This window comes from Haliaeetus albicilla, chromosome Z (genome assembly GCF_947461875.1).
Source record: "Haliaeetus albicilla chromosome Z, bHalAlb1.1, whole genome shotgun sequence".
In the NCBI taxonomy this organism is placed as follows: domain Eukaryota; kingdom Metazoa; phylum Chordata; class Aves; order Accipitriformes; family Accipitridae; genus Haliaeetus; species Haliaeetus albicilla.
Window position 1 is genome coordinate 54,488,052 of NC_091516.1, and position 26,330 is coordinate 54,514,381.

At 37.7% G+C, this 26,330-nt stretch overlaps 1 protein-coding gene across 12 annotated transcripts in view; it reads right to left on the minus strand.

Annotated features, from left to right (window-relative positions):
- COMMD10 (COMM domain containing 10) overlaps window positions 1-26,330 on the minus strand; it is a 126,118-nt gene that overhangs the window by 86,396 nt on the left and 13,392 nt on the right. For 10 of the 12 annotated variants that reach the window (XR_011323381.1, XR_011323382.1, XR_011323379.1 and 7 more), the window contains exon 5: window positions 15,255-15,365. Coding sequence is in view for 8 of the 12 variants with exons in the window: in XM_069777172.1 (XP_069633273.1) it covers window positions 15,255-15,365 (111 nt within the window). In the remaining 4 variants the exon portion in view is untranslated. Of the gene's footprint in view, window positions 1-7,168; window positions 7,372-11,878; window positions 11,968-15,254; window positions 15,366-26,330 lie in introns of those variants that run through there. The other 2 variants (XM_069777175.1, XM_069777171.1) reach the window with 2 other exon arrangements.

Sequence of the window (26,330 nt, forward strand, 5' to 3'; positions counted from 1 at the left end):
TATAAAAAGCCAGTAGTCTCTCAATTCTGCAACTTTTGAGCATCTTAAAAATAGTCACATTAACAAAAACATTCAAGTTACTTCAACAAATTCAAAGCTGGGTTATGCTGAATTGGAATGTTTTGAAAACAATTTTATTGCAAAGAAGGGAGGAAAGGATTTAGAACAAGTATCCACAACTTAATGTCTCACTGTGGTTCTTAAGTTACAGCACTGCACCTCTCACGCTCAGCTCTGACAAATATGTTTCATCTTTCTATCCATAAAGAACAGATATACTAGATGCCTTATTGGGTTTGGCTTGGGGGTTTTTTTTGTGCTTGTTACATCATTCCTCTGCCCTACTATTTCCACACATCTGTGAAAGACCTGCTGTTGGTCTGTGGGTCACCCTTGGATCGCACTCCCTCAGTTACAGATGCGCCAAAGTCGTCAAAAAGCAGTAAACACAACAAGCGTACTCTGTCCTAGGCAGGCATCACAGGCCTCAACCTTAAAGTCAAGGATGGCTCCAAGTTCTTGGTGACTCTCTCAAGGCCACAGGAGTGTACAATTGCTGTTTGAAATGGTAATGTGAATTTTAATGCAACTCCACTAAAAAAATAAATTCAAATTATGCTACACTTGAATTTTCAAGAGCCTTTCAGAACGACTTTTCAGATACCAGGTTGAGAACAAAGCACTGCATCATGTGGCATAACGCTTCTCACAGTGCATCGGTTCCCTGCATGTTAATCATCCTCAGCCTTACCCAGACAAAGCTGTACAGGTTCACCTCTACTTCAGTTAGCTCTCAATGAACAACACTTCCTTGCTCCTCTGTTGCTGTTAATTGCCCTTACTGCCTCCACCTCCCCCCCACTTCTGTTCTATGTTATACCGTTCTCAAACATCACTGTGCCAGCTTACCTGAGTCTGCCTGGCTACAGCACCCTTGGCAAATCAATGCACTCCAGCAGAGAAGCTCCTTGCTGCTGCAGCAAAGCAGTTCTCCTGAAAAGGCTTAGTATTAAACGTTTCCTCCTATGTTTTGTCTCAAATACATCTGCATTTAGAAAGAAATCAAATAGTATCAATTTCAATACTAAAAACTGGCTATTCTTGATCTCAACCATATTATCTACAAACCACTTTGGTACTCGTCAGAAAGACTTTCATTTTCACTCAACGTGATACAAACTTAGAAAGAGTAAACTACAATGCTCACTCAAGAACTTGTTAAATGTTAGCCTCCAAAAGCACAGATAGGAATAGACTGCCATCCAGGAACTCTGAAACTGTCTAAACACTGCCTAAACATCTGTCTTGCATTTATATCATTCCATGCTACCCCTTTAGGAGCAGAAGATACCCTACAGCACAAGAAGGGCTTTAAGGACTGAAGAACAAAGGAAACCAATCTAATAAAGCGTTATAACGATACATTCTTTAATTAACTCTTGTTCAAAAAGAAAAGAAACAGAAGCAACAATGAAAAAAATACTAATTATATGACGGCAGCACTTGAAAGCATGTAGCAGAACATCTTAGATATAGCACCAACCCCAGGAATTCTGTCCCACTTTGATGGCAACTCTGCTGTTAGAGGAATTTCAAAGATATTTTGGAATCTGTAGCATTTCTTTGATAGGAGCATAATCTGTTTGTTCCTATGAAGATGGGATGATGGAAAGGAAGAAGGAATGGCAATGTGAAGAGAAAAAGTGATCTAGAAATGACAACAAGAAAAAACACCTCAGGAACTCTGTTTCTCAGCTGTCACAAGGACTTTCCTGAATCTACAGGTACCTTTCTTCCTAACTTTAAATTGCATCTTCAAATGAACCTTCTCCTCCTGACTACTCTTAGGATCTCCTAATAAAACACACTTCCTTTCCAGTGTAGCTTCAGGTTATTTGCAGGCAGTATTTTTAATGTTTACGCACTTGTTCTTGAACAAAGATAGGTCTTTATTTTCAAGTGTGTACAGTTAGATTTTGAAATTCCTCTATTTAGGATTTAGAATAGGAGAAAAGGAAAGACAACATGAATTTGAACTTCCTGTGCAGTTAATGAATCTTATACTCAGTTCTGGGCTCTAAAACCCTCCAGGACTACTAGGTATGACAGCACTCCTAAGCCACCAGTGGGCAGCCCCCTAAGGTATAGCATCAGTACTTCTCCAGAAAGCTTCAGCCTGCTACTCTCCTGTGCCAACACAGTGGAAAATACATTTCTCCATCTCATGAAGGAGACAAGTGCACCCTTTGGTGTTGAAGTACCTAATCAAAAAAATATACATCGGCCAGAGCTGCCTACAAATCTGGCCCTTGGCAACTTGTTTTGCTGTCAAATTCCCAATCTCATAACATGACTTATTCCCAAGCATAAGCACCTCCTAGATCCTCATTCCTCTTGATGTTGGAAAAGAGAACAGATAAATAATGTAGCATTTTCAGCCTTCTTTAAAACTCTGCTGCCTACCTCTATGCACCAGAAGTAATCCAATAAGCCTCGAACCAGGCAGTACTGAAAAACTCAGTGCCTAATGCTGATGTTGTTGAGGAAGGAAAGCATTTACGAACACCACTTACAAAGCAATTTGCATAATATTTTGATTACATGCACAGCAGAAATTGTGATCCCCTTACACTGAGACACCTATAAACTCACCAAGAATGCATCACAGTGCAGTCTTCTCTTCCATTTGACCCACTGGTATGGTTCCATCTCACGGGCTGGCTGGACAACTTAGTTTCTGACTACCTACGTGCAAGTACAAAAATGTTGCTCAAGGGGTCAAAAAAAGCAGCAGCTTTTCCTCACGTACAAATTTCAAGATAGACAAGCATTTTCACTAACTTTGGCTCTATTTTTGGTTTTGTATTGCCCTTTCATTAGTACAAGGCTTCAAAATGTATTCTTAGTAACAAGATCTGTCTCAATACAGAAAAAAAAAGCATTTTCCTTTCCCCCTTGAAATCTCTTTCTATTACTGCCTTGCCAGTGAGCATGCATTCCTAGAAATACGTATTTGTTATTTCATTAGTAGTGATGTTATACAATCATACTGAACAAAATTTGCTCAGGGGATGTAGGCCACACTGTGGGTTGTGGTTTTCCTGTAAAAGAGGTCATATTTCATGTATTTTAACCAGTGGAAAAGGTCACTTGTCATAGCAGCTTTTAAAGTTTGCTAAATGTTCGTACAAGCCAAGTGGCACAAATTAGATGCCACACAGTTCCAGACTCCTGTCATTTGTAAACAACAGGAAATGAGATGAGTGAAAATTGCCACCTTTGCATATAATTGAGGTGATGACCCACCCTCTTCCACCTGAAGCATGGCTGGAAAGGGTGTCACAGCATTGCTACAGATGCCTGTTCAATGTCAAATGCACAGCGTTGATACTGTTTGACAGCATGTATTGTATATTTATTGCCTTAAGCAGGACAGGTGTTAGCAACGCAGGAGATGCTCACTTTGTACTCCTTCAAGAACATACATACTACTTCTCCGGGAAGCCAGATTTGGCAATTTCATTAGTTTGCTCATTGACAAAAAAATTAGCAAAAGTAACAGGAAAGTAAGCCCAGAAATTCTGCAAAGTGGACAGAAAATACAGAACAATCCAATTGCTTTTAAATTCAAAAACATGCTGTTAACCCACAAAGCAGCTTGGTCGGAAACTCATAATCACCGAGAGGATTACTTTTTCTTGGCAGTACCATTTTGTAGCAAAATTCATGAAACAATGCATTTAAAGAACTGACATATGAAAAGCAGAGCACAGGGAGAATCACAACGATGGTGAACACAAGTGTAAACTGAATGCAAATGAAGAAGCACGAGGTCCTTCTGTACTACTTGGAGCAGACCTGGCGAGATGCTTGTCATATAAAATACCTAATTAGTTTGTAACAGTCTAAGTAATACAATGCTGCTGGCAAGGTATGAACCAACAGAGTAACTGGATATGATTCTCCTCACCATAATGTTTTCTAAAGGTGCATGAAACAAAAGCAAGGTACAACCTGCACAGTATGTGAATTGGTCTGGCAGCTGCTCCTTGCCATCCTTTCACACCCAAACAATCTCTTCTGATATAAGTGTTGGGTTAGGAAGAAAAGGTATGCATGTGTGTTGTTCAACAAGACATGTGACAGGTTGTGTATAATGACAACAGAGAGGGGGGAAACATGACTGGGTGCAGGATGCACAGCCCCGAACTGGTCCCATAGTAAGGGACCTGACCCTGGCAAGATGCAAATGCTCTGACACAGATCAGCTTCTCTCCTTTGGGCTGCACTGTAAAAATACTGTAATAGAATCTGTAATTTCCTAACCTAAATTAAAGTTTCCCATGTGATGGCCTCACTTTTTAGCATTACAAAAGAGACACTGTGTTCAAATGTTTCAAACACTTCATTTTTTCACTTCTGTGGCTAGCTCTACTCTTGAAAGGATTACACAGAAAGTCTGAAAGGAAAATACTGCCAAGCACTCATATTTTGAAGCAGAATCTCACAATTGTTCAACTTCATTTAGAAGAGTACTTATGGCACTGTAGAGTTAAAGCCCCTGTAAATTTACCAAAACCATCCCTCTGCCTTCAGACACTCAGCAGTGCTTCTTCTGGAAGAAAGGTAAACTGTCCCATTACATAAATTTAAGGGATATCACCCAGTCTCTCAAGTCCTGTGCAGCTACTTTGATTGGAAACCTCTACCCTCACTCAACCAATACCTCTGTCCCTTCCAGTGCAGAAGATGGAGTTATGACCGCTGCAGTTAAGATGCTGAAGGGAAAGTAGGCAGCTGTTCCCAGAGCAGCTCCCTGGCTTGCTCTCTCCCAGGATGGGGACCTCGCTGTTACCTCTCTAACAGGTCAGCACACAATTCAGCAGCAGGAGATGGCTCATCTGAAGCTCCCCACTCCAGCAGCGCACTTCTGAATCTCAAGCTGGTGCTAATCTTCCTCCATGCAAACATACTAGCTACTCAAATGCAGCTCTGTGTGCCCATTCCAGAGCACATCAGCTCGTAAGGGAGTTGAAAAGTTTGTTGGAGAGGACAAAACAAATTAGAAATGAATTTTTTAAAAAATTCCGAGATTTGACATGCAAGAAGTTAAAGAACAATGAACGTTAACTTTGCTAAATATTCCCAGATTTCAGAAGTTATTTAAATGCTGTGAATTACCTACAAGATTTTTAATCCATTTGGCCCAACCTCCTTTTTGCACTTCAGAAACTTAAAAAGGCAAAATCATACTCGTTAAATGTAATTTACTTTCAGCTCTTCTGTCTTCTTCAAGCATCTAAGGGCACTCGCACAGATTTTATAAGCATGTAATTACACTCAGGCTGCAAATGAAATGCTTACAAATACGCAATGGACTTTTATAAGTTTATATATCAATTCCAGCCTGTATAAAGACAGATATTATACACAACTTTAGTGTCAGAACTGCCTTAGAAATGTAAATGTCTTAACTGGATTTGATGTTGAAGCTGACCTTATTTTGTCAGGACACACATCGTAACTATATAACTATAAACAGGCAAAAGAAAAAACTTTACAAATACAAGAACTGGAATAACTAGGTCTGCTGTAACTGAAGATCAGGCGAGTGATTTGATACTGTAGGGACAAAAAACAGAACTAGAGACTGATTAAAATTACTCGTTTGATGTGCAAAAAGATGTAACACAGCAGAAGTTATTTAGGCAGCATGGCACTCAGCAAGAAAACAAATACCCCAAATATTATGGTACTTTAAAAAAATGTTCATTTATATAACATTCTTATCATTTTTTCCTATTAAAACCTGCCCTACAGCAATAATTAAGCAAAATGGATTGAAAATACTACATTGTACAAATCGGAAATTAGCTATAGTGGACTTGTAGTCTACGAGATTTTTTTATGAAGGTAACAAAGACTTATCACAGGAGAACAGTGAGATCAGTGTCTGACTTGGGTTCAAATATGTCAGGCTGCAGCTAGGCTTTTCAGAAGCTGCACAGAGAATCAACATAAGTAAGACAGTAACAGGCTGAGTGACGTAACAGGCTGAGTGACTACTCCGTGCCTCCTATACCTTCCTGCTTATCCTCCTTCCTCTTAGAGTATCTTTCATATAATTTAAACAGCAACATAATATCACAGTTTCCAAGCTAATCCATCCACTTAACTTTCAAAGGTGAAAAATCCACATCTCAGGACAAAATAATCAAGTACATCTTAAAAAAGAAGTTGAGAAGTTTGTTCAGGTATGCTTTTTTGTGCACCATTAAAAGAAAAGGCAGGTGAAATATTGGGAAAAACAAGGAATAAAACTCCTGCCAGTGTTCCTCAACAGCTCAAGTTCAACAAAGTCAGTATCATTATTTCTTGTATGAAAAAAATGGAATAAAAAGTTATACAAATTACTAAAGAACTGCTTAGGGTGGACAGTAAGAACCCATTTCATTAGTATTTGTATTAGATTTGTTCTTCTGTTTCTTCACAGAATTTCCTTTCTTCTGCTTACAACACAAGAGTTCCATTTCTATCCATGCCCATCACAGAGCCTTCTGAGCCTTCTACTTTTTTCAGTAAACAGCATGTTTAACACAGGAATAGAAGCAGAAAGTTTCCTGTATTTTCTGCCCATCCTGCCACAGCTGCAGAAGTACAATGCAGTGGTGAGAAAAGAAATACTAACCAACCACAGTAAGCCTGAAAAAAACAGGAAATTATGCAGAGAAAAGGTGGAGTGCTGCAGTCAGTCTAGGCAGGTGTAGACACCATACTCTCTCTCTTCTAGAAGCCTGCTATTTTTAACAAATAGGCTGCATAAGACTTAAAGCTTTCTTTGAACACTCCGTACTGTTCTTTCTGGATACCCCAAGCAAGGTCATTAACCTACCTCTTTTTGGAGTGTCTCCAAAAAATGCTTTCTCTGGTGCAGCTACAAAAGTTAGAGGCATTTATAGGTAAGTTCACAACTTCCATTAAAACATTCTGTATATATTTAGATCTTACTTTTAACTCCCTCTTTTTTATATTTGCTTCTCTCCAACTAAAGATCTCATATTCAGAGAGTGCCTCCAACACAGTACGCACTACCAGAAGACAAGGCATTAAGAAGAGTGCACCTCTCCCATTCCAACTCAAGAAGTGAACAGCAAAGCACAGTCTGCTCCTAAGCTACCACTACAGTAATGAGGAACAAGGCAACTGCTTCTGAAGTGTCAGTATAAATGAAAAACAGGCAGTAATCATGACTGTAGAAGACAATCCTACCTCTTCCAACAAGCTCTGAAGGTATCCTTCAGATGGGAACCAGCTACAGGAAAATAAAACACTGTTCGCTCTTAAAGATGTGAAGTATTTTGAAGCATAAGTCTACCAAGAAAAAACACATGGAAATTCCTCTTTTAAAATTCCACATCTCTCATAACTTTTCTCATTTAGAAACCCTCAAAGGAAAAATAAAGGATTAATAGATAACAAAAACTTCCACAAGCAAGTCTCTCCAAGTTGCAACTGCTGAGCAGTAACAAGTTCAACATTTTACAGATGGAAGAACTGAGAAGCTGAAAATGGAAAACTGAGAAGCATTTCCAACGGTACTCAAAAAACGTACAGACACATGTTTATAGGTAGATCTGCACAGCTTCCCCAACACCAAGGCTTTCCATATGTAGAAAGTTAATCTCCTACTTTTATAAAAAATATATTCCACCTCTTCTCTGCTTGCTACTAATTGTCAAATAATGCAAGAGACAACCACTCATACCTGATTTAAGCACTCATACCCAATTTAAATGCCATGATATCTAAAGGCCTTATGACCCTCTGAATTTTATACCTTATAACGTTTAGCAGAAATTTTTATGTATCTCTACATAGAAGAATTATCTGTTTTTAGACAACCATGTTAGAAAGCTGCTAACTTGGAGATTACATGTTGACTTCCTCTGCCTCTGCCTCCAATTCTCAAAGGCAGCAGTCAACTTTGTTGTAACAGAGGACACATCCAAAAGAGCTATGTTGGTAAGACTGAGCCTTGCTGTTAGAGAAGGTTCAACTTTTATGTTCACCTCTCCCTAATCTCACCCATTTCTTACACCACCTTATCTTTCTACCTTAGAGTCAGGAAGAAACAGATATGGGAGAGATGCCAGTTTTTAACACATTTGTGAAGGGACCACAGAGCTTATTGCCTAAGTAAAAGCAGGGGGATTGGTACTGCCTGGAAGTACTGCAAAAGCATAGCAAAAGTACTGAAAAAAACAGGGTTATTTTCTATTGCTACAGACAAATGAAGACAACAGTTCATTTGCTAAAGCACTGCATAGTTTATGCGAATAGCAGGCAGGAAAATATATAGATGCCTGAGAATTTGCAATTAATTCCATGAATGTTTTTTCTTCATCTGAAAAGACTGAAGGACCAAGCCTACAAAACTGGTTTGAGGCAAACAGGAAACAAATTTTGTAAGAAAAAAGGTGGCATACACAACTGCATTAAATGAGGAAAAACTCACCAGATCTTTGTGTTTTTCAACTGCCCTCAAGGCCTTAAAGTTTAACTTTGCCTGGCAATGAAATGGATCACCAAGTCTAAACTTAACTTTTAAGTATTTCAGCTACTTTTCTTCTGCTTATTTGGACTGATAGTGGTAAATTTACATATTATGGACAATTCGATTTACTCCTGTACAAAACCAGAGTTTCAGTACTAACTATAGGCTGAGGTTGCCCAAGGCTGCAACCAACTGTACACCGTCAACTGGGACCATTCTCCTCTTTAATTCCATGACACAAAGACACATGGACAAAGTCATAAGTGTTTTAGCAGGAACAGAGCACATGCAGAGGCTGTAGCCAGTTACAGGGTTTGTAAATTCATGTGTTACAGACTGTATTCATAAATTGTGTATATAGCCAGGTGAAACAAAAGAATTCTGTAAAGAGAGCACTGTAAAGAGATCCTCACTATAAGGTGGGTAATTAAATCATGTAAGATCACAAATGGAGCCAGATAATTAACTACACCCTGCAGTACAACTGCCTGAGGTGAGTGCATACTCCTGGAGTCACGCCATCTGGTAAATGGTTTTTAAGTAAAATGTCAAACTACTCACAACTTACAGGACATGGGTTGCTCTGCCATCCATTTCTACACTCGTAAGAAAACAAAAGTCCTCTCAGCATCTTGAAAATTCTGGACTGCAGCTTCATTTCTTCCTCTAATCAGATGGATTTAATCAGAGATAATAGATATGATAGATCCAAAACAGTCTAATGCAAGAATTGCTGTGCACTACAAGTCCAGAATTTCTGGCTCTCGTGGTTGAGCAATGAAATTTCTGACAGCTTTCTGTAGCAATGTGACAGCCTGGAAGCAAATTACAAATTTCAGGCTCATTCTTCTGAGCTGCTCTGTAGTCATATGTTTGAATTACGGCCTAACTGTGGTGATACTGCTCAATTTAGGGTTAAACACGATGCACTGTCTTTTAAAGAGGACCACTACTCAACGCCTTCACTATGCAGGCCTCATTAGTTTGTGTAAACCATGCAGGCTTTGCTAAGGCTAAGCCCTTGAAAGGGGAGCTAAAGACTGGTAAAAGGGAACATCCTGCCCCAGAAGGCACCGAAGGCCGGATGATTGCCAAAGAACATGAACTAGGAGAAAAGTAAAGGCATCAGGGGTAGATCGTGACCACCGACTCAATTCAAGACCTTACCACCACCATCCCCACCTTGAGCATGCGCTGCAGGATAAAAGAACACTGTACCTTTAATTCGAAACGGGGAAAACCTTAGCCCGGTAGAAATGGTAGCAGATAAGCCACTGCCAATAATGATTTTGGGGAAGGACTTTGGAAACTAAGTGGGTGAATCTAAAACTGCATAAATTGCTTGCTTGTTTAACTGCAGGGTGTGCTAGCTTTGTGGAACTACCACCTTGCGCCCATTTTTGTGCAAATATGAAATAAATAATGTCTGTCCCAGGTGTGTAATTATTGGCTCATTGCACACTGGGGGACGAATCTGGTTTTCAGGCAAAAGTTTCACACACTCAAGATTATGCAATCATTCTTAATATAGCTCCTACAAATATGAGGACTTTTCTCAACATTCTGAAACCTCCTCTCAGGGAAGTGTCTGCTTCCTTAACAGCAGCAGTACTTACTAGATTTTAGTTCTCCGAACAAAACTGGTTTCATGATGTACCTTGCCAAAAGCAGCAAACTTGCTTCTATACCGAAGTTCAGAAAGACCTCAAACCAGGACTGTGCTTCTGAGACTACCCAGGCCTCCAATTACCTCCTCCAAATAGGAATGAAAAAACCTTTTCTCTCAATCTCATCCTTAAACATTTTTGCATTCACCCAAGGCCACTTACTTTTTGCAATTGCTAGAGACTTACAAATCTGCTTGACAAGAAGAATAAACTCAGTTCAAGAGCGTACATGCAGCTTGTTTGTGTTCTGAGAAGGAAATGGGTGATATCCTTATCAGAACAGAAAGTGACAGAGAAGTAGCTGATGAATTCAAGAAGCAATTTACAATTGTTTAGTCTCTGCACCTCATCACAGTTCCTCCAGCATCATGTCTTTTAATTGTCCTCTTTCTTTGAGGCCCTATAGATGCAAACTACTCCTCTATTTTGAAAAAACTGGCACCTAAATGCATCACCCCAAAAGCTGAGGACTGACGAGGCAAATGCAGCGGGTACATCACTGTATGGATGCTCAACCCTGCCACCTCCTACCTCTCTGGAGTGGGAACACATCACTATCATCCACTAGTTCTCACTGTTATGCCACTCCACAAACAGAACTTCATTTCAGAAGGAAACAAAGGGCTAAACTGAGAGGGAAGGGAAAGCACAACCATATTTCCTTAAATATCCATGCAAGTGCATGTCCTGCATGCCATACAGGCTGCACAGAATCTACAGCCTGAATTGAGTGATTGATCTAGCCCCGGCTAGTAGAAAAGCTTTGTTTCTCTTCTACTCTGCTTTGCTGTTAAAGCTGTGGAAAGTATTCATAATGGCAAACTCAGAAAGCAGAATGGCATACTTACTGAACAGAGCAAAATACCTAAGGTCTAGATTTGTTCGCAGTCCAGAAATGTATAGAAAGTCTGTAAAAACCAGGATTAAAAAAAAGAAAGCCATGTCCTGCTATTTTAACAAGTAAAAAATAATCATTTAAGATTTCCAGGCTTCTATTTACTCTGTAGAATGATGAATATGTATTACAATCTCAGCTTCAAATGCAGTCAGACCCCATTTTGATTTTGAACAAACGGTTGCAGAAAAAAATAGTTTAATATATTTCCATTGTTATATTCCACTTTTAAAGCATCTAGAAATTAGGGCATATGAATTAAAAGGAAATAAAATTAAATTAGTAGAGTAACATTTTAATATTATCTGTCTTTTGTCAAAAGCATTACATTAGCAGGCTTAACAAACCAGCACATTTATCAGTTATTCTTTGTCTTGCATTGGCAGACAAAATCCTGTAACAAAATTCTTCAAATACATGTATAAAGAAGGAACAAAATAAACAAAGTATTGAATTCTCATAAAGAATCTATACACAGCATTCACAATGAAAATAAAAGAGTTCCCCCAAGAAGTCCTTAACGGTTAAGAATGAAATCGTAAATGAAATAAAGAGAAGGAAAAACAAGAAAAGAGCAAACTCTTCCATAGGACAAATTGTAATTAGATAACTGAATCTAATGAAAACTGTGGAATGAATTTACAGAAAAAAATCGTAACTATCGAGAGACAACACTGCGCAAGAACAGTTTATTTATCCTAACAATTTTCAAGCGTAAATGTTAACTACAGATCATGTGTAAAAATACATAATAATAAATACCTTATATAGTAATGCACTTTACTGGATCTTCCTAGTGAAGAGGCATAGCAGAAACTCTTTAAGAACACACTTTTACTTCTCATATTCCTCTGCAGAAGAATATTCAGCATCAATGATGTGAAATTTCTGAAGCCCTCAGACCTTTTCTACGGCCATTACCACAATCTATGTTTTTTTTATATGGCTCCTATGGTTATAGAATATGATCACAGTTGTTTAGAAAGGTATGGACTAGGTGGCCTAAGGAATTACTGCTATTAACAGTGAGAAAGAATGTGCAAGTGTGTGCCTGTGTGGAAAAGTATCAAATAAATTACTGAAGGAAACAGATACTAAATAAACACAGCACCTTTTTGGATCCATCTTTCTTTGCAAATCAAAATCATAATTAGCAGCACAAATTATCAGGATTGTTAATTTGTGCTCCCTCTACTGGTTAATTCACCCTATAGCCACAAAAATAAGTCTAAAAAATCCCCAGATTGCTGTGTTGCAACTCAACAGCCCAAAAAATCTGAAACCAAATTATATTATTAAAGAAAACCGTTATACACAGCTGGTATGTTACACATCAGTTCTAAATGTCACCTTAGCTCGTTAAAATGTCAGAATGGAAGCAAAAGGATCTTGCAGTTCAAAAAGATGTTTTCTATCATACCAGCTTGTTTTGTGTGCCTAGTTGATAGAAGTTCCACTTCCCTCAGATTTAAAAATGCAATTAAACATTTCAAATTCTGAATCATTGTAAGAAGCCACTGTTAACTGGATTTTTAATTGAAAGCTCCTTTTTTCTCCTCCTCATACAAAACACAAGCAGCAACCAACCTGCAAAGCAGCCTAGATCACAGGACAACTTGGGCTGGAAGGCATGGTTTGGCAGCCCACCTGATCCCCACCCTGCTCACAGCAGGGCTAACTCCATGCTTAGTTAGGATACTCAGGGACTTGTCCCGTTGGCTCCTGTCAAGGCTGGCAACTCTGCAACCTCTCCGGGTAACTCATTCCTGTAATTAATCACCTCCATGGTGAAAAACTTTTCATGGCATATGCAAAATATTTTTTTAGATTGAAATCAAGCATAATTCAAAGTCTGAGTATAAGCAAACGGCAAATTTGTAACAAAACCCAGGAAAAACCAGTTTACCAAAAATCATGTCATCTGATCACAACTACTCCTAGTCATAAGCAGCATTATTTACTGGGCAATGCAAATGTCATTAGCAGCTTGAACCACCGGAAAGAATCAAAGGCCACCTTACTTTTGAATTTTCATGGTATAATACCTATGGGACTCTGCATTTCATCTGAAGCTGACAGAATATACTCTATAAATATTTATATAGCATATAGCAGATTCTCTGACTTTTTATTTCACAAAACACCAATAACATTTATATATCCACAGTTTTCTGATCACCTCTCCTGGAGAGATAATTTAAATACTAATTTTCAATGTCTGCTTCTGACAAAGAACTGTTTAAATGGAGTGAGTTGTAGTAAACATTAATGTACTAGTACAATTATTTTTAGTTAGCAAAACAGAAATAACAGCCAATTTCATTTACCTTGCTCAGTATGGGGGTTTTTTTTAATTAATAGGCTTTAGTTTTGCAGATGAGCAAGACAAACTTCTATTGTTATATACAGATTCGCAGTGTAAACATTTAACACTCCCCACATCATCAAAATTGATTCCGAGCAGGATCTCAAAAAAGCATTCAGTGCCAGTGTGACAAAGAGCACTACTGCCCCCTAATGAGACAGCCCACAAAAGCTCCTCTGCAACAGCGTTTTGTGCCTTTCCTGAAAAAATGCAAATTGTAGCCATGAATTATTAAGAAAAAAGTTTTGTGAGAAATGAAGACAATAATTAAGAACATATATGCTATATTCATACCAAATTTCTGTGCAAAAGACACACACACATAAATTGGGGGGGGGGGGGGGGGCGGGAATAAGCATCTAGTATCTAGGATTTTCAGGTAACTTCGTGCAGAAAGAGATCATGAAGATGCAAAACACTGCACAAAAATTATGTTCCAACGTTTTTGTCAGTATATAAGCAGATATTAGCCAGTCTTAAACTTATTCTATACTAGGAAGGAATCTCTCAGAAAAAAAAAAACCTGTAGTTATTTTCACACCAACACAGATTTCTAGTGTCTGTAGTGTGAGAGCATCAGTATGTTTTTCTTGTTGCACTGTTCTATCTAAATGCCAGTTACAAGTCTATTCTAGGCTTGTAATTATTGCAAAATAATTCTGATCTTGTGGGTAATTATACCCACAAAAAGAAATAGAGAGGAATATAAAAAAAATCCACTTGCTGAATTTTGTTTGTAAAGGAAACAGACAAACTTTGTGTGTCATGTGAAAGTGACATTTTTTCCTCATTTTTTTAAAAATTGTTTTGCCACAGAATTGAATCTGTATGTAGTGCTGCCCAGTGCAACTTGGACATATTGTCTGGTTCCTGTATTTGCATTTCAAAAATACAGATTGCAGTGAACTGCTGAAAAAAATACAACTGCTGCAAGTCCTGGTGAGGACCTTACAAACGTAAGCTGTATATTCTCTTTTATTCTACCATAAATCAGAAATTCCACTCACATTAGTAAAATTACTGTGATTTAAATGCAATGCTAAAGCAGAATTGAGTTCCGATTTTTCCCCTCAAATCTTTTATACTGACTTTTTCATAGATAAACACTGACAGACACCACAGCAGTAAAGACTCTAATTTCCGTTAGCAAGACAAGGTTAAAAGCAAATCATGTATTTAATTTAAAACATGCTAGCTAACAAAAGATACAGATTTTATTAATAAAAAATTACATTCATCAGTGGGTTTTGGCACTGAAACACCACCAGTCACTAAAATCCCTGAACTTAAGACTTTATCTTAAAAATTCTAAATATTGGGTTTCTGTGGCTTCACATACTATGTCATCGTTCATATAAATACATCATTAGCACTAAAAGGTTGCAAGTGATGAGTAGTATCTTACATAACTACACACATGGTAGAGGGCTGCAGGCTACTAGGCATTAAAAGTATAGAAGTACCAATCACGTGCTATATGATAAAAATAAATTATCTACAAAGATATTTGAGAGACCTAAACTAACCATATTCCATTATATTCCTCTATTACGTTACAGCCCAAAGAGCTGGTAACACAGCGCTCAGCTCTCAGTTCACCTAACATGTATGCTATTACAATTCCAAATGCTTACTATAGTTTTATGAAATATAATTTTATGAAAACACTGGCAAGACTAACAATGATCAAGAGTTCCAATGGATGCCTCAGAACTTTGAACACAAGGCCATCACCACAACACATTCCAACTCTGCCAGGCATGTATTTCTTACCTTTGAATCTTCGTCGCTCACTCCCAGCTCTAGCACAGCTTGAGGAGACTTCAGCTTCGCTTGCATGGACTCTGCCATTTGAAGATTAAGCTGCCATCCAATTGTTTCGAGCTATAAAACACAAATTTAGATTACAATCAGATGGTACAGAAGCACTCAGGTCAACTTTCAATACTGTGAACAGTCTGTGTCAGTGATCACGATGTCAGGCTCTATAAATGTTAAGCATTTTTATACAATACACATTCTGCAAATTCTCCTGGACTCCAAGACAGATTTGCTTCTCCCTCTTGCCAAATTTATCAGTTCAAACTGCCTGTGACCACCCAAAATAAAGCTACTTCATATGCCTCAGGTCTGCTGGAACCAATCCATAAAATACAACCAAGGGTCCAAAATAAGAAAGTTTCCCCCTCCTTGTGCAAGTTTATCAGCAAAGCTGTGGATTCAATTTTATTTTGTATTTATTTTTCTTTTAAGAAAAAAATTACGTATAAATGGTAAACCAGCTAAAAATGGTAATTTCTTAATCAACAGATCTATTCATGGGTATTCTACCGTATACAGATGTTAATGACAAATATAATTCTGTGCTGCTTTATAAATTGTTATTACTGAAAAGCCAAAAACCAGCTAAGCATGTGAGCAACAGAATTTTTAATAGAAAGTTACACACAAAAAAATTTCAAATTGCTTTTTAATCATTAATCTAAAATGATATTCAAACATTAACAAGCTACACCTCACGCACAAATGAAGTATGCAAGAACAGAACTACAAGTCTTTCATGAAATAACCTACCTCACTTTCTTGAATAAAGAAAAGTCAAATTATAAAGTCTTACCATCTGGCAAGTTAATTTACATACAAGTTCTTTTTAATCTAGTGTCTCCCCTCTGTTAGTAAATATTGTGGCTGACTTGGTAAAAGTGAAAGCGTGCCACATCTCAGTTAATCTCTTACCAGTCCAACAATTCAGCTAAAATCATCAATAGCACAAAGTCATCCCACAGGCGCTGTACTGTGAACAGCAAAGAAGCCAATACATACCCTGCCTCCTACAGCGACAGTAATCTCTAGATGAAAGATAGGAGAGAAAGTGAGTGGCAGAAACATCTTCCATGGGCACAGCTCAAAGACAGAACTTTCAAAATTTATTGCAGCTATACCATTTACATTTACACGTTAGTGTATGTTCTACTGCATTTCTTTGTATATTGCATCAATATTATACCAATTATGTAACAAACACTGAAAGCCATAGGACTAAGCATACCAAAATGAAAATTACATATCATGACCTATTAACCACCAGTGCCAGTGCACGATGGTTAGGGAGTTTAGCCAAGGCCAAACAAAGTTAACAGAAGGACACAGTCAGTGTCAGACTGACTTTGTATACAGCTATAGGAACAAGACAGGAGGAAGAACTTCAGCAGGTCAGCCTGCAGCCTGTCAGCCACTCTGCAATAAAAGCCCCTATTCAGGCTTCATTCTGAGGTGAAAATAAGGAAGTTTACATATTAATCAAATCAATAAAAGCATGCATACAACACAAACAGACACAGCTGAAATGCTGTAAATCTGGTCTAGCTTATTTTGTGGTAGGCATACCTTTAGTTTCAGTATGCCCACAGCCTATGAACTAAAGATGCTTTAAAAGACAAGTTTTATAAATTCTAAAAGCACATTAATTTTTAATCATAATTCTCTGTATTGATTTCCTCTAACCTGATTACATCTTGGTTGATGAAAATAATAGGGCATTGCCCATCCAACCCAGAAGTACACCACAATCCAAAGTGGATTCTGTGGACGTGCTGATGTGAATCACACTAATGGACAAGTCTGCTAGGCCCCTGTGCTGGCCAGCAAATTATACCAGAATGACACAGCTGGAAAACATTTTTCTCTCCACAAACTTCAATAAAATTAAGTAAAGAAATTACCTCTGGTTCTCTCAGGAGCACAAAGGTCTTAGCGTCTTGCCTTATTCTAGGTTTTAGATCAAGAAAGAAGTTCAGTTCAGTTAAAGAACCCTATCAAAATTAATAATGGTCAACAGAGAAGGACCCAAATGCTGACTTAGAGGTTAGTGGTGGGAGCAGCCTGAAGCAGACAACAGGGAACAGTACCACCTATTTTGATGAAACACCTAACCACTAAGGTCAGAGACAGTGTGCAAGCTCTGGAATGCAATGGCTCTTCACACTGCAGTCACTAAGGTTTAAGCCCCATACTCCTCTATTTAGAAAGGACTTTCAGTTACTTAAACAGTTTTAGTAGTATGGAAACCAAGCCTTAGACTAGCGGCTTATACAGGATTATAAAACAATGCCACTAGAGACAAGAACAATATCCTAGGAAGCCTGACTTTTAAGACTTTTCTAAAGCTGTTAAACAGTGTACTGTATGTAGCATGAAAAACAAACCATCAAAAGTAAAGAAATTCAAATTTATGTCTTCTATTTCACTTCTAATACACATCTATCCAGGAATATTGTAGAGGGCTCAGAACAAATACAATATATGTGGCAGCACAGTGGCCTGAGTTTATAGCTGAACAGCAGCCATAACTCTTTTTTTATATTGCTTTACCTTAAAATTACTTTGTTTTCCTATATGATTCATGTGTCTTTTCTGTTTTAAATACAGTTGTATGAGAACAAGTTTTGATTAACAAATAGTACACTGCCTAAGGCTTCAAAATGGTCTGGCTATTTATTTTCTTGAAAGAAAAATGTAACATGTATTTGGCCATGGTCATGTTTATTTAGAACACATTCAACATCCTGAAATATCAATTAACCTTTTGAGAGTGGTGACATGTTTCTGCACGGCATTTGTGTCAAGGGACAGTATTTGGTAGCCACGAAGTGGTACATATTTTAGGGCCAATTTTTTCAAAAATGAAAGGACTACAAAATTATTTTCACTTCTGATATAAAACTTGTTACAGAAAACAGAATGTTGGGAGAGACTATATGATGCCAGAATCTGCAATAAATTACCTGAGAAGCATTTACTGGGGAGGAGGGGGAAGTATTTCCCCATAACTAGCATGAAAATAAAGCCATGGTTTTAGTTACTATAGACCGTTATCTTCTTTTTACAATTTCTTCTCAGCAGTTTAGAAACGTACAAGCTACCTTGTCACTGCAACAATAAACACCATTGAAAATGTACTATTTAGCACTGTAAGTTCTCACTAGTATCTCTGGCACTTACTTAACCTCAGGGTTATGTTTAAAACAGGTGCAAGCTGGAAAACAAGGTAAGGAAAAAAACCTAGAAAATAAATAAGACCAACAGTAAGCACATATGAAAATGCTCCAGGTCTGCTCCATGAACCCAACAGCAAATGATTCAGGGCAACAAAGATATGAGGAAGCTTTCAACAACCACTGTAATCCTCAGTTCCCATGTCTATTTTGTTCCACTGAGGCTTCTGAACAGGACACCATGACAGCCAGGACTAACAGGCATGGAAGGACCTATGCACTTCTTTCTCCCTTCCAGCACTCACTCAGTATTAGCTGTAGAAAAGATAAGGTGTTATACCTGCTAAACCAACTCTGTACCCCCTACAATCATCATGCTTCTCAGTGGCAACCCACGCCTGTCCCAGGTGCAGATCCACACTAGAGAGCTGCCAGTTCCCCTAATATGAAAGGACCTGACCCTTCATCTTTAGATCACTAACAACTTCACAAGACTCTGCTCTGTCATGATGAAGTCTGTGATACCCACAGTCACTTTTCTCCAGTGTAAAACATGGGAGCTTCTGACTCATGCCCACTGTCTTGTCTACCAGACTGCTTTCCATACTAGAGTGTAGTATTTTACATATTAGCACAAGATCATCAGCAATCCTACTATGGTAAAATGCTTGGGTGAAAGTCACCCTCTGCAAAAAGCCCATGTGCACTAAATGTCATCAGCTTTCACAGCTTATCCAATATAAACATTAAGCACTATCTCCAACCAAATAAAGGATTTCACACAGCCAAAATTAACATCCACAGAATACACCATTTCCCTCATCACTTACAGCCCATTATGTTTTTACATACTATTGTCTCTTGCTCACGTATTTTCACTTTTGACTGCCCATAAACATTTCTACAAATTAAACCAAAACTGAGAAGAAATTAAAGAAATCAGATAAAGAAGACAAGTTTCTACATTAGTTGTCAAAAAATCAAAATAATTCTCCTTTGTCAACTACATAAAGATATTTATTTTATACTCTTTCATGAGAAATCAAATAAATGTTCTTTTGCCAAAAAAAAAATCAGGCTAAAAACATCACAGAGAAAACAATCTTAGCTATACAAGAGCCAGTCTATCAGACTCAAAAACAAAGGACTACGACTTTGAGAAAGAAGGCAGACTGGATGTCCAGAACAGGCGTGTTGAAGGGCTCCAACCTGAGGACCAAGAACATAGCCAAACTGACTAAGAAACTCACACTGGAAGAAATGTTGGCAAGGACTTTGATTTGAGAAAAGAAAAAAAAGTGGGAATATTGTAAAAAAGGGTAAACTAAGAGTGGAAACAGAATTTCAAAAAATACATAAGCACCTAAAATGTCTTCCCTAATATTTCCAACTTCAGCCATTCAAAACTTCTGGAGCAGGGTCCAGCATTTTTAGGGGAGGAGAAGGTAAAAGGGGTTTAAATGCTTAGTCAGTACCAGAGCAGGGAAAGGGGATATTTTCTGATTTTGGTCTTGAGTGATACACTGAGATCACATCTCCTGTCTGTCTCTACACCCATGAAGACTGGAAGCTTGTTTTAATTTTAAATGGAAAACTGGAATTTTCATATAAATTACCCACTTCTAGAAGGTGAAGTTTTCAGAAGGCCATGTAATATCGTAATGAATCATTACAGAAGCTATACAAAATCAGTATTACTGCCCTCAGGACTCACCAATGTGGCACAGCTTACTTCTTATCACAAGGCAAACAAGATGCCATAATACCATGCAAACCACTATTTCTCCTCCATGAGTAATCCATGATTTGGCATCTATTTGTCCCTTAGAAAGTGCTGTAAGCACTGACCTCAGAGAAGGTAGGAATAACAGTGAGTAAACTGAACCTGGAAGAATTACAATATGGAAATACTGCTTGGAAACAGAAAATCAACATGACTGAGGTTTTTATAACCACCAGACATTAACACAGTTATGAAATAGCTGATGACACGACTTTGCAGCTCAAATTTAACGTATTAGGAAGATCTAATTATTTCACTCAGATTCTTGCACTCCATCCTCTCGGGAAGATTTGCTGCTTTCAGAACACCTCACTTTCCCTAAATAGAATAAATATGATGTACTTCACTTCTGTATAATACTAAAACATAAAATCATAATCGTCAATTAATGAGAGAATAATTATATTCAGAGCACATACACGATTCAGAACATGTGGGCAAATGCACTTAAACAGTATTATAGGTTAAATATGACTTAACAAGCCCCTATAGATAAATCAGCTACAGGAAAGATTATGAAGATCCTGGCATATCCCTTATTAGCATCAAATGGTTATATGCATTTCTACAGAGAGAGAGAGAAATGCTGATCAGCATTTAGCAAAGAGCAAGAAAAAGAATTCGCAAAATTAGAGTTTGATCTTAAAGTCTAAAAAGTGAGAAAAACAGACTTCTGGGCTGAACTTGTTAATAAGCCTGATGGGTGGAGAATGCAGAAGCAATTCTAAATTAGTAGCAGTGTTCTGTACTTTTATGTTTATGGGAGGGAAAAAGCTCATGAAAGCCTGGATGGGAAAGGAACACATAGCACAAACAAACTAGCATACACAATTTGTGAAGTCTACTACTACAGTTACAACAAACATTGTCAGTATTTCCAAAAGGAAATTGGTAAAAAGGAGTGGTAACATTACCACTACATTTGGTAATGTTTGCAAATCAACTATGCAATAATACAATTTTTCAATTGTATTATTTCAGTTTGGTATTTCTCCCATTGTCAATGGGTTATGGTTTAGTTTGTCTGTTTGGACTTCTTTTTAAAAGCAACAAATCCCCCCAACAACATGTGGCTTTTTAGAGAGCAAAATGTTTTCATTACCCTGAAGTCGCTAAGGGGCTGTTGGAGCTTCCCAACATGAGTGATAAGAATTTTAAAGCAAACTGAGCTTGTAGCCCACAGTCAGAATTAAAAGCCAGTAAGAGTAACCTTTAGAATAACTAGATCGCATGTTGTGAATATTGAGAAGAACATGTACTAAAGAAATTATGGTATGATACTAAATCTTACTCATCTAGTTCATAATGCACTTATCAGTTCAGTCAAATTGGCCTCTAGTGATGTTACTAACTTGAGCACAGCTGAAAATAAATCTTAACATCCCTTCTGAAAATTCAAATCTTGGCACAAAACCATGTGGTTCTAATAGTACCACCTCTTGTAGTACTGGTGGTGCCAAAGGACTTGGTTAATATGGACATCCCTGTTCTTGGTTGTGAGCCGCTTCCTATGGCACAAAATGCCGGTTCTCACTTGCGTAGCTGAGATCTAACATCCAAGTCTCCTGACTTTGAGTCAATACTCAAAGAGCCGCTTCAAGGTAGTTTAAGTGCATCTATAGTTACTGTCCTTCACTGGCAGTCTGATTAATTTGAAGACAGGCTGAAGCAGTGTAATTGACTTCCTTTTTTGAGTTTTTAAAAACTGCATAATAGAAATAGAATGCCAAAAAGAACCTCTTACTGACTCATTCTTTACAGGTACCACAGAAAACAGTCTTCTGTTAGGCAGAAGCCTAACAAACTATTTCAGATAAAGTAGGACGGTTGCAGTAATACAGAAATTAGTTTCATGCTCCACTGGTATATAGGCCCACCCATTTGATATTCAAATAGTTTAATTAACTTAATCTCATGTGCAGTAACATTTATGCCTTTCATATCCTGAGAAAAAAATATACATGCCTGTTTCTATAAAGCTTTTTCTGTAAAAAACCAAAATAATATGCAAGTGTAATGGCACTGTTTTTCAGAGTTACACTCTCCTCATCTATTTGTACCAAATATGGTGTCTCTGTAAGAGCAGTCTATCAGTTTACATGCAGCAACTACTCTTGGAAGTAAGTTCAGCTTCACTACATCAATGCTGGAGTGCTCACTTAGTTAAAAGGCTACTTTAATTCACTGTCTACAGTAAATATTGATAACTTAAGATTCCAAAGTCAACACTGTAATAGTAGCAGTTTAAAGAGTGAGTAACTAACACTGTAGGAGAGTGCATAATAGGGGGATGAAAACCCAGCCTTCAGGCCATTCTTGAAGAAGTAGATGTATGATAGCTGGAGAGATAAGGTTCAAGAGCTACCCTCAAATAGCACCAGTGTGAGCAAAAACTATTAGATACTTTAAAGATAGAGCCTGACAAATTCAGAAAGTCACTATATGATGTGGCTGCTTGCAGTAATAGGGAAAATGAACAACTCAATGTCTCTGCCCACATGTACCTTAGAAATGAACCTATCGTGCCCCCAAAGGCAACAATTACAGAAAGAGAAAAATCCTGTTTCAACAAATGAAATCAGAATTTTGTCTTTTTAACTCAGATACTAACTCACTCAGTTCAGCTATTTTCCCCTCTAGTTTGAGAGGAATAGTCCAACTTTAAATACCAAAACATTTCCTGGAACCATCTGAAAGAGCTGTTTATGTAATTTAAGACATCCAGAGTATTACTCTCATTGAAGCTGTTACAACCATTGAAGTGACAGATAATGGGATATGAAAGACATATTCAGCAAATCTTTTTCTCAAATTATTACAATAGTGTATATCACACTGACACAAAACATTTAAGAGTGTTTTCCAACTAACAAAATATTTTAAGGAAATAAATAATCCATAACATAAGGATTTTTCTGGTGCAGATCTTTCACTTACAATACACTTATTTCAGTTGTTCTAACCAAATAACCTAGAGGAAAATGAATATGGCCATCCTTTCACTCAGTTTTTATTCTTGAAAATGTAACTCCAGTAGTTCCTCCACTGAAGACCGAGTACTCCTCATTTCATTGTAGAAAGTCAGAATACTCACATTTTAAAGTTTGGGTGTCTCCTCCACTCATCTTTCAACAATCAAATTAGACAAAATGTACTAAGTCAGAGTTACACAGATGAATACCTTTCATTTAAATAAAGTACTGCAACACATATATATGGTTTTAATAAATTAACTATCAGTTTTGTAAGGATGGGGGAGGACTAAAGGTATATTGCCTGTTAAGAAAAGCACTGGTCTACAATGCACTACTCTAACTTTAGACCTGTGTAATCACACCAACATAAAACTAGAGCAAACCATTAAGTCTGCTCTCTAAAATTTTCAGCCTAAGATGACAATTTAGTTCTTCATCAGCACACTCAGCACTGCAGAATCAAACCTCCAAATTAGATATGAAAACGTCAATTGTGCCTGCTGTGATGATGAAAATAATTTAGGTAAGAGGCCAAGAGAAGGATGACAAAACATGTATGACTGAACTCCTTCAAAAACTCTCCCTGCCTACTTAAGAAAAGAATGATAGTGCAGAGGAGACACCAGCAGGATGAAGCCAAAAGTGTATGCAATACAGCAAACAAATATTAAAGAAGAAAAAAAGGTGCACATTTTTAAGAGGAAAGCCACGAGCGACAGGCACAATTCGCCAATCATCACAGGTAGGGTCTTCATCACAGAAATATTCTGTAATTAGGAAGAGAGTGTTTCCTTTAAGATAAGCCCCAGATCAAACATCAGTTTCGTGCTGATGGGAAGCTCTAGCACTGGGGGCAGGGGCAATGACTGCATAAACACACTGTTTTCTATTCTCTGTTGTTGCTACTGACTTCAGTTGTATTAAGGTGGCATGAATATCTGCGAAGGAAGTTCTGGGTGTTGCAGCCTCTTTTCTGCAGGCCTCCATGGGTAACAACTGCTCCATGGGTGAGGTGTCCGCAGTGAAACAGCTGGATTTTCACATTGGTTTCATATAGTTTCTGACTACAGTCTTCTACTACATTTTGAATAACAATGGAAAAAAACTGATGGTATACACTATTTCAAAAGCTGTCCCCCTACTGTACAAACATACTCAGCTTCAACACAATTCAGTACCCCCATTTTATAAATGGATTACTGAGGCATTTTGTGGCTTCAGTGAAAAGTACTCTTCTGTGCCAGATTGAAAATCTGCAAGACTCAATTTTTATCCAGAAATATGAGTCACAAATTGAATGATCAGCATCTTCAGCTGACATTATTAGGCAAATCTTCAAATTAAACCCAAGAGTCAGAGCAGGCGCCACAAAAACAGTATGTAACTATCAATAAAACCTTAAATACACCCACACAAAGTCAGGACAATAGGGTAGGGTTTTTTTTAAAAAGCATGAAAGCCTGTAATTAAAGACAGTCATAACACATACGCACAGCCAAGTTAAGCAGAGGTTGCATAGCCAACTACAGTGCCTATGACTAAATTTTAAGACCAGACTTCGCAACCTTAATGCTAGTTTTGCAATGTATCTCAGTCATGTATTCATAAGAAAGTAAGAGTCACTGGATGGATCTTATCTATCTAGTCACAATACTAGAATGTAATGTCAAATCCAATTCTGCCTTAATCTTGCAGATACTGCAAGACCATCAGTAAACAGACAAACAAAACAAACAGGAAAGTAGCAACTATGCTTTTCACTAGTAGACAAGAATAATCTTCCAGGCTCTGAAGTAGTCCACATGCTATAATTGTCTCTAACTAGAAATAGTGGTAGCTGTAACATAAAGGCAAGGAAAGGGCTGGATTTGGTCAGGCAGACAGACAATGAATTTAGAGAATCCTGTAAAAAGACTGACCAAATAGAATACAATTCCCAAAGGAAAAAATTCTGAAAGTTTAAAAAACAAAGGGAAACTATTTATGTGGCTTTGTGTCTTAGCCTCGAAAGAAGGCACTGTAAGACCAACGGACTGAAGATAGGTTGGGCCAGACCCCTAGTCGCATGGGACATTCAAGTGAGTGGGACAGGGAGGCACTGAAGAGTGCCACAGGCCATGGATTATGTTTGCTGTGCAACTCTCAGATCCCTCACCACAACTTCCCCTAATGATATCAGCAACTTAGGAGGCAGGGGATAAAAAAAAAAGAAAAAAAAAAGAAAGAAAAAAAAAAGGAGGAGCAATAAGTGTTTTAACTTTGTAAACTGGGACTTCCACTTTGTAATTAATACTACAAAAAGCAAGAGGAGCAAGCCAAAAAGCCAGCACCTCTGTTACCTCTCAGAGAGGATTTGAATATTAAGAGGGTATTAAAAATAGAAAAAGAGACTGAGATTTAACTCTAAAAGGAAAATTTGCACAAATTATATACCTAAAGCTATCTTATTTGGTGAATATGTAAGATGAACTAGATTCTTCATCTAAGATTGGCTCTCTCCTGGAGGGTTAATTTCCTCTGACTTCCCATTTTTGTCTGCAAGGATAATGCCCTATTGCTCTTCAGCAAACCTTACTTAGCACATATGCCAGGCAAAGTGGTATTTTCAGACTTCTTCATTCAATAATCAAACTAAAACTCCTCATATATTTAATCTTTGAATTTAAAAAAGGAAAGAGACACACACCAAAAAGTACCAGTGTACTTCAAAAGGGAATAAACAAAAGAAATAATATGACATGAAATTGTTAGAGCAAGGCTAATGCTAAGAACTTCAAAAGACTTTTCCCCTAATTGAAGTTACTACACATTTTCACCTTTACATGTATTTTAACTGATAAGCAGCTAGCTTGAAAGCAAACAGAAAGGGACTGCATCACAAACATTAAAAACAGCACTCGAGGTTCCAAAACCCTAGTATTTAGGGATTCACTTTGTAAAAAAGATAAAAGTGTCGTTGCGCTTTGTCCCTTTCTGGGAAATTTGTGGGCACAGAGTTACGGTAAAAATATGCACCAGTCTACGAGTGCTTATATGGAAAACTCATAGCTGACTGGCTCTTTTATCTAGCAGAAGAATATATAGCAAGATCCAACAG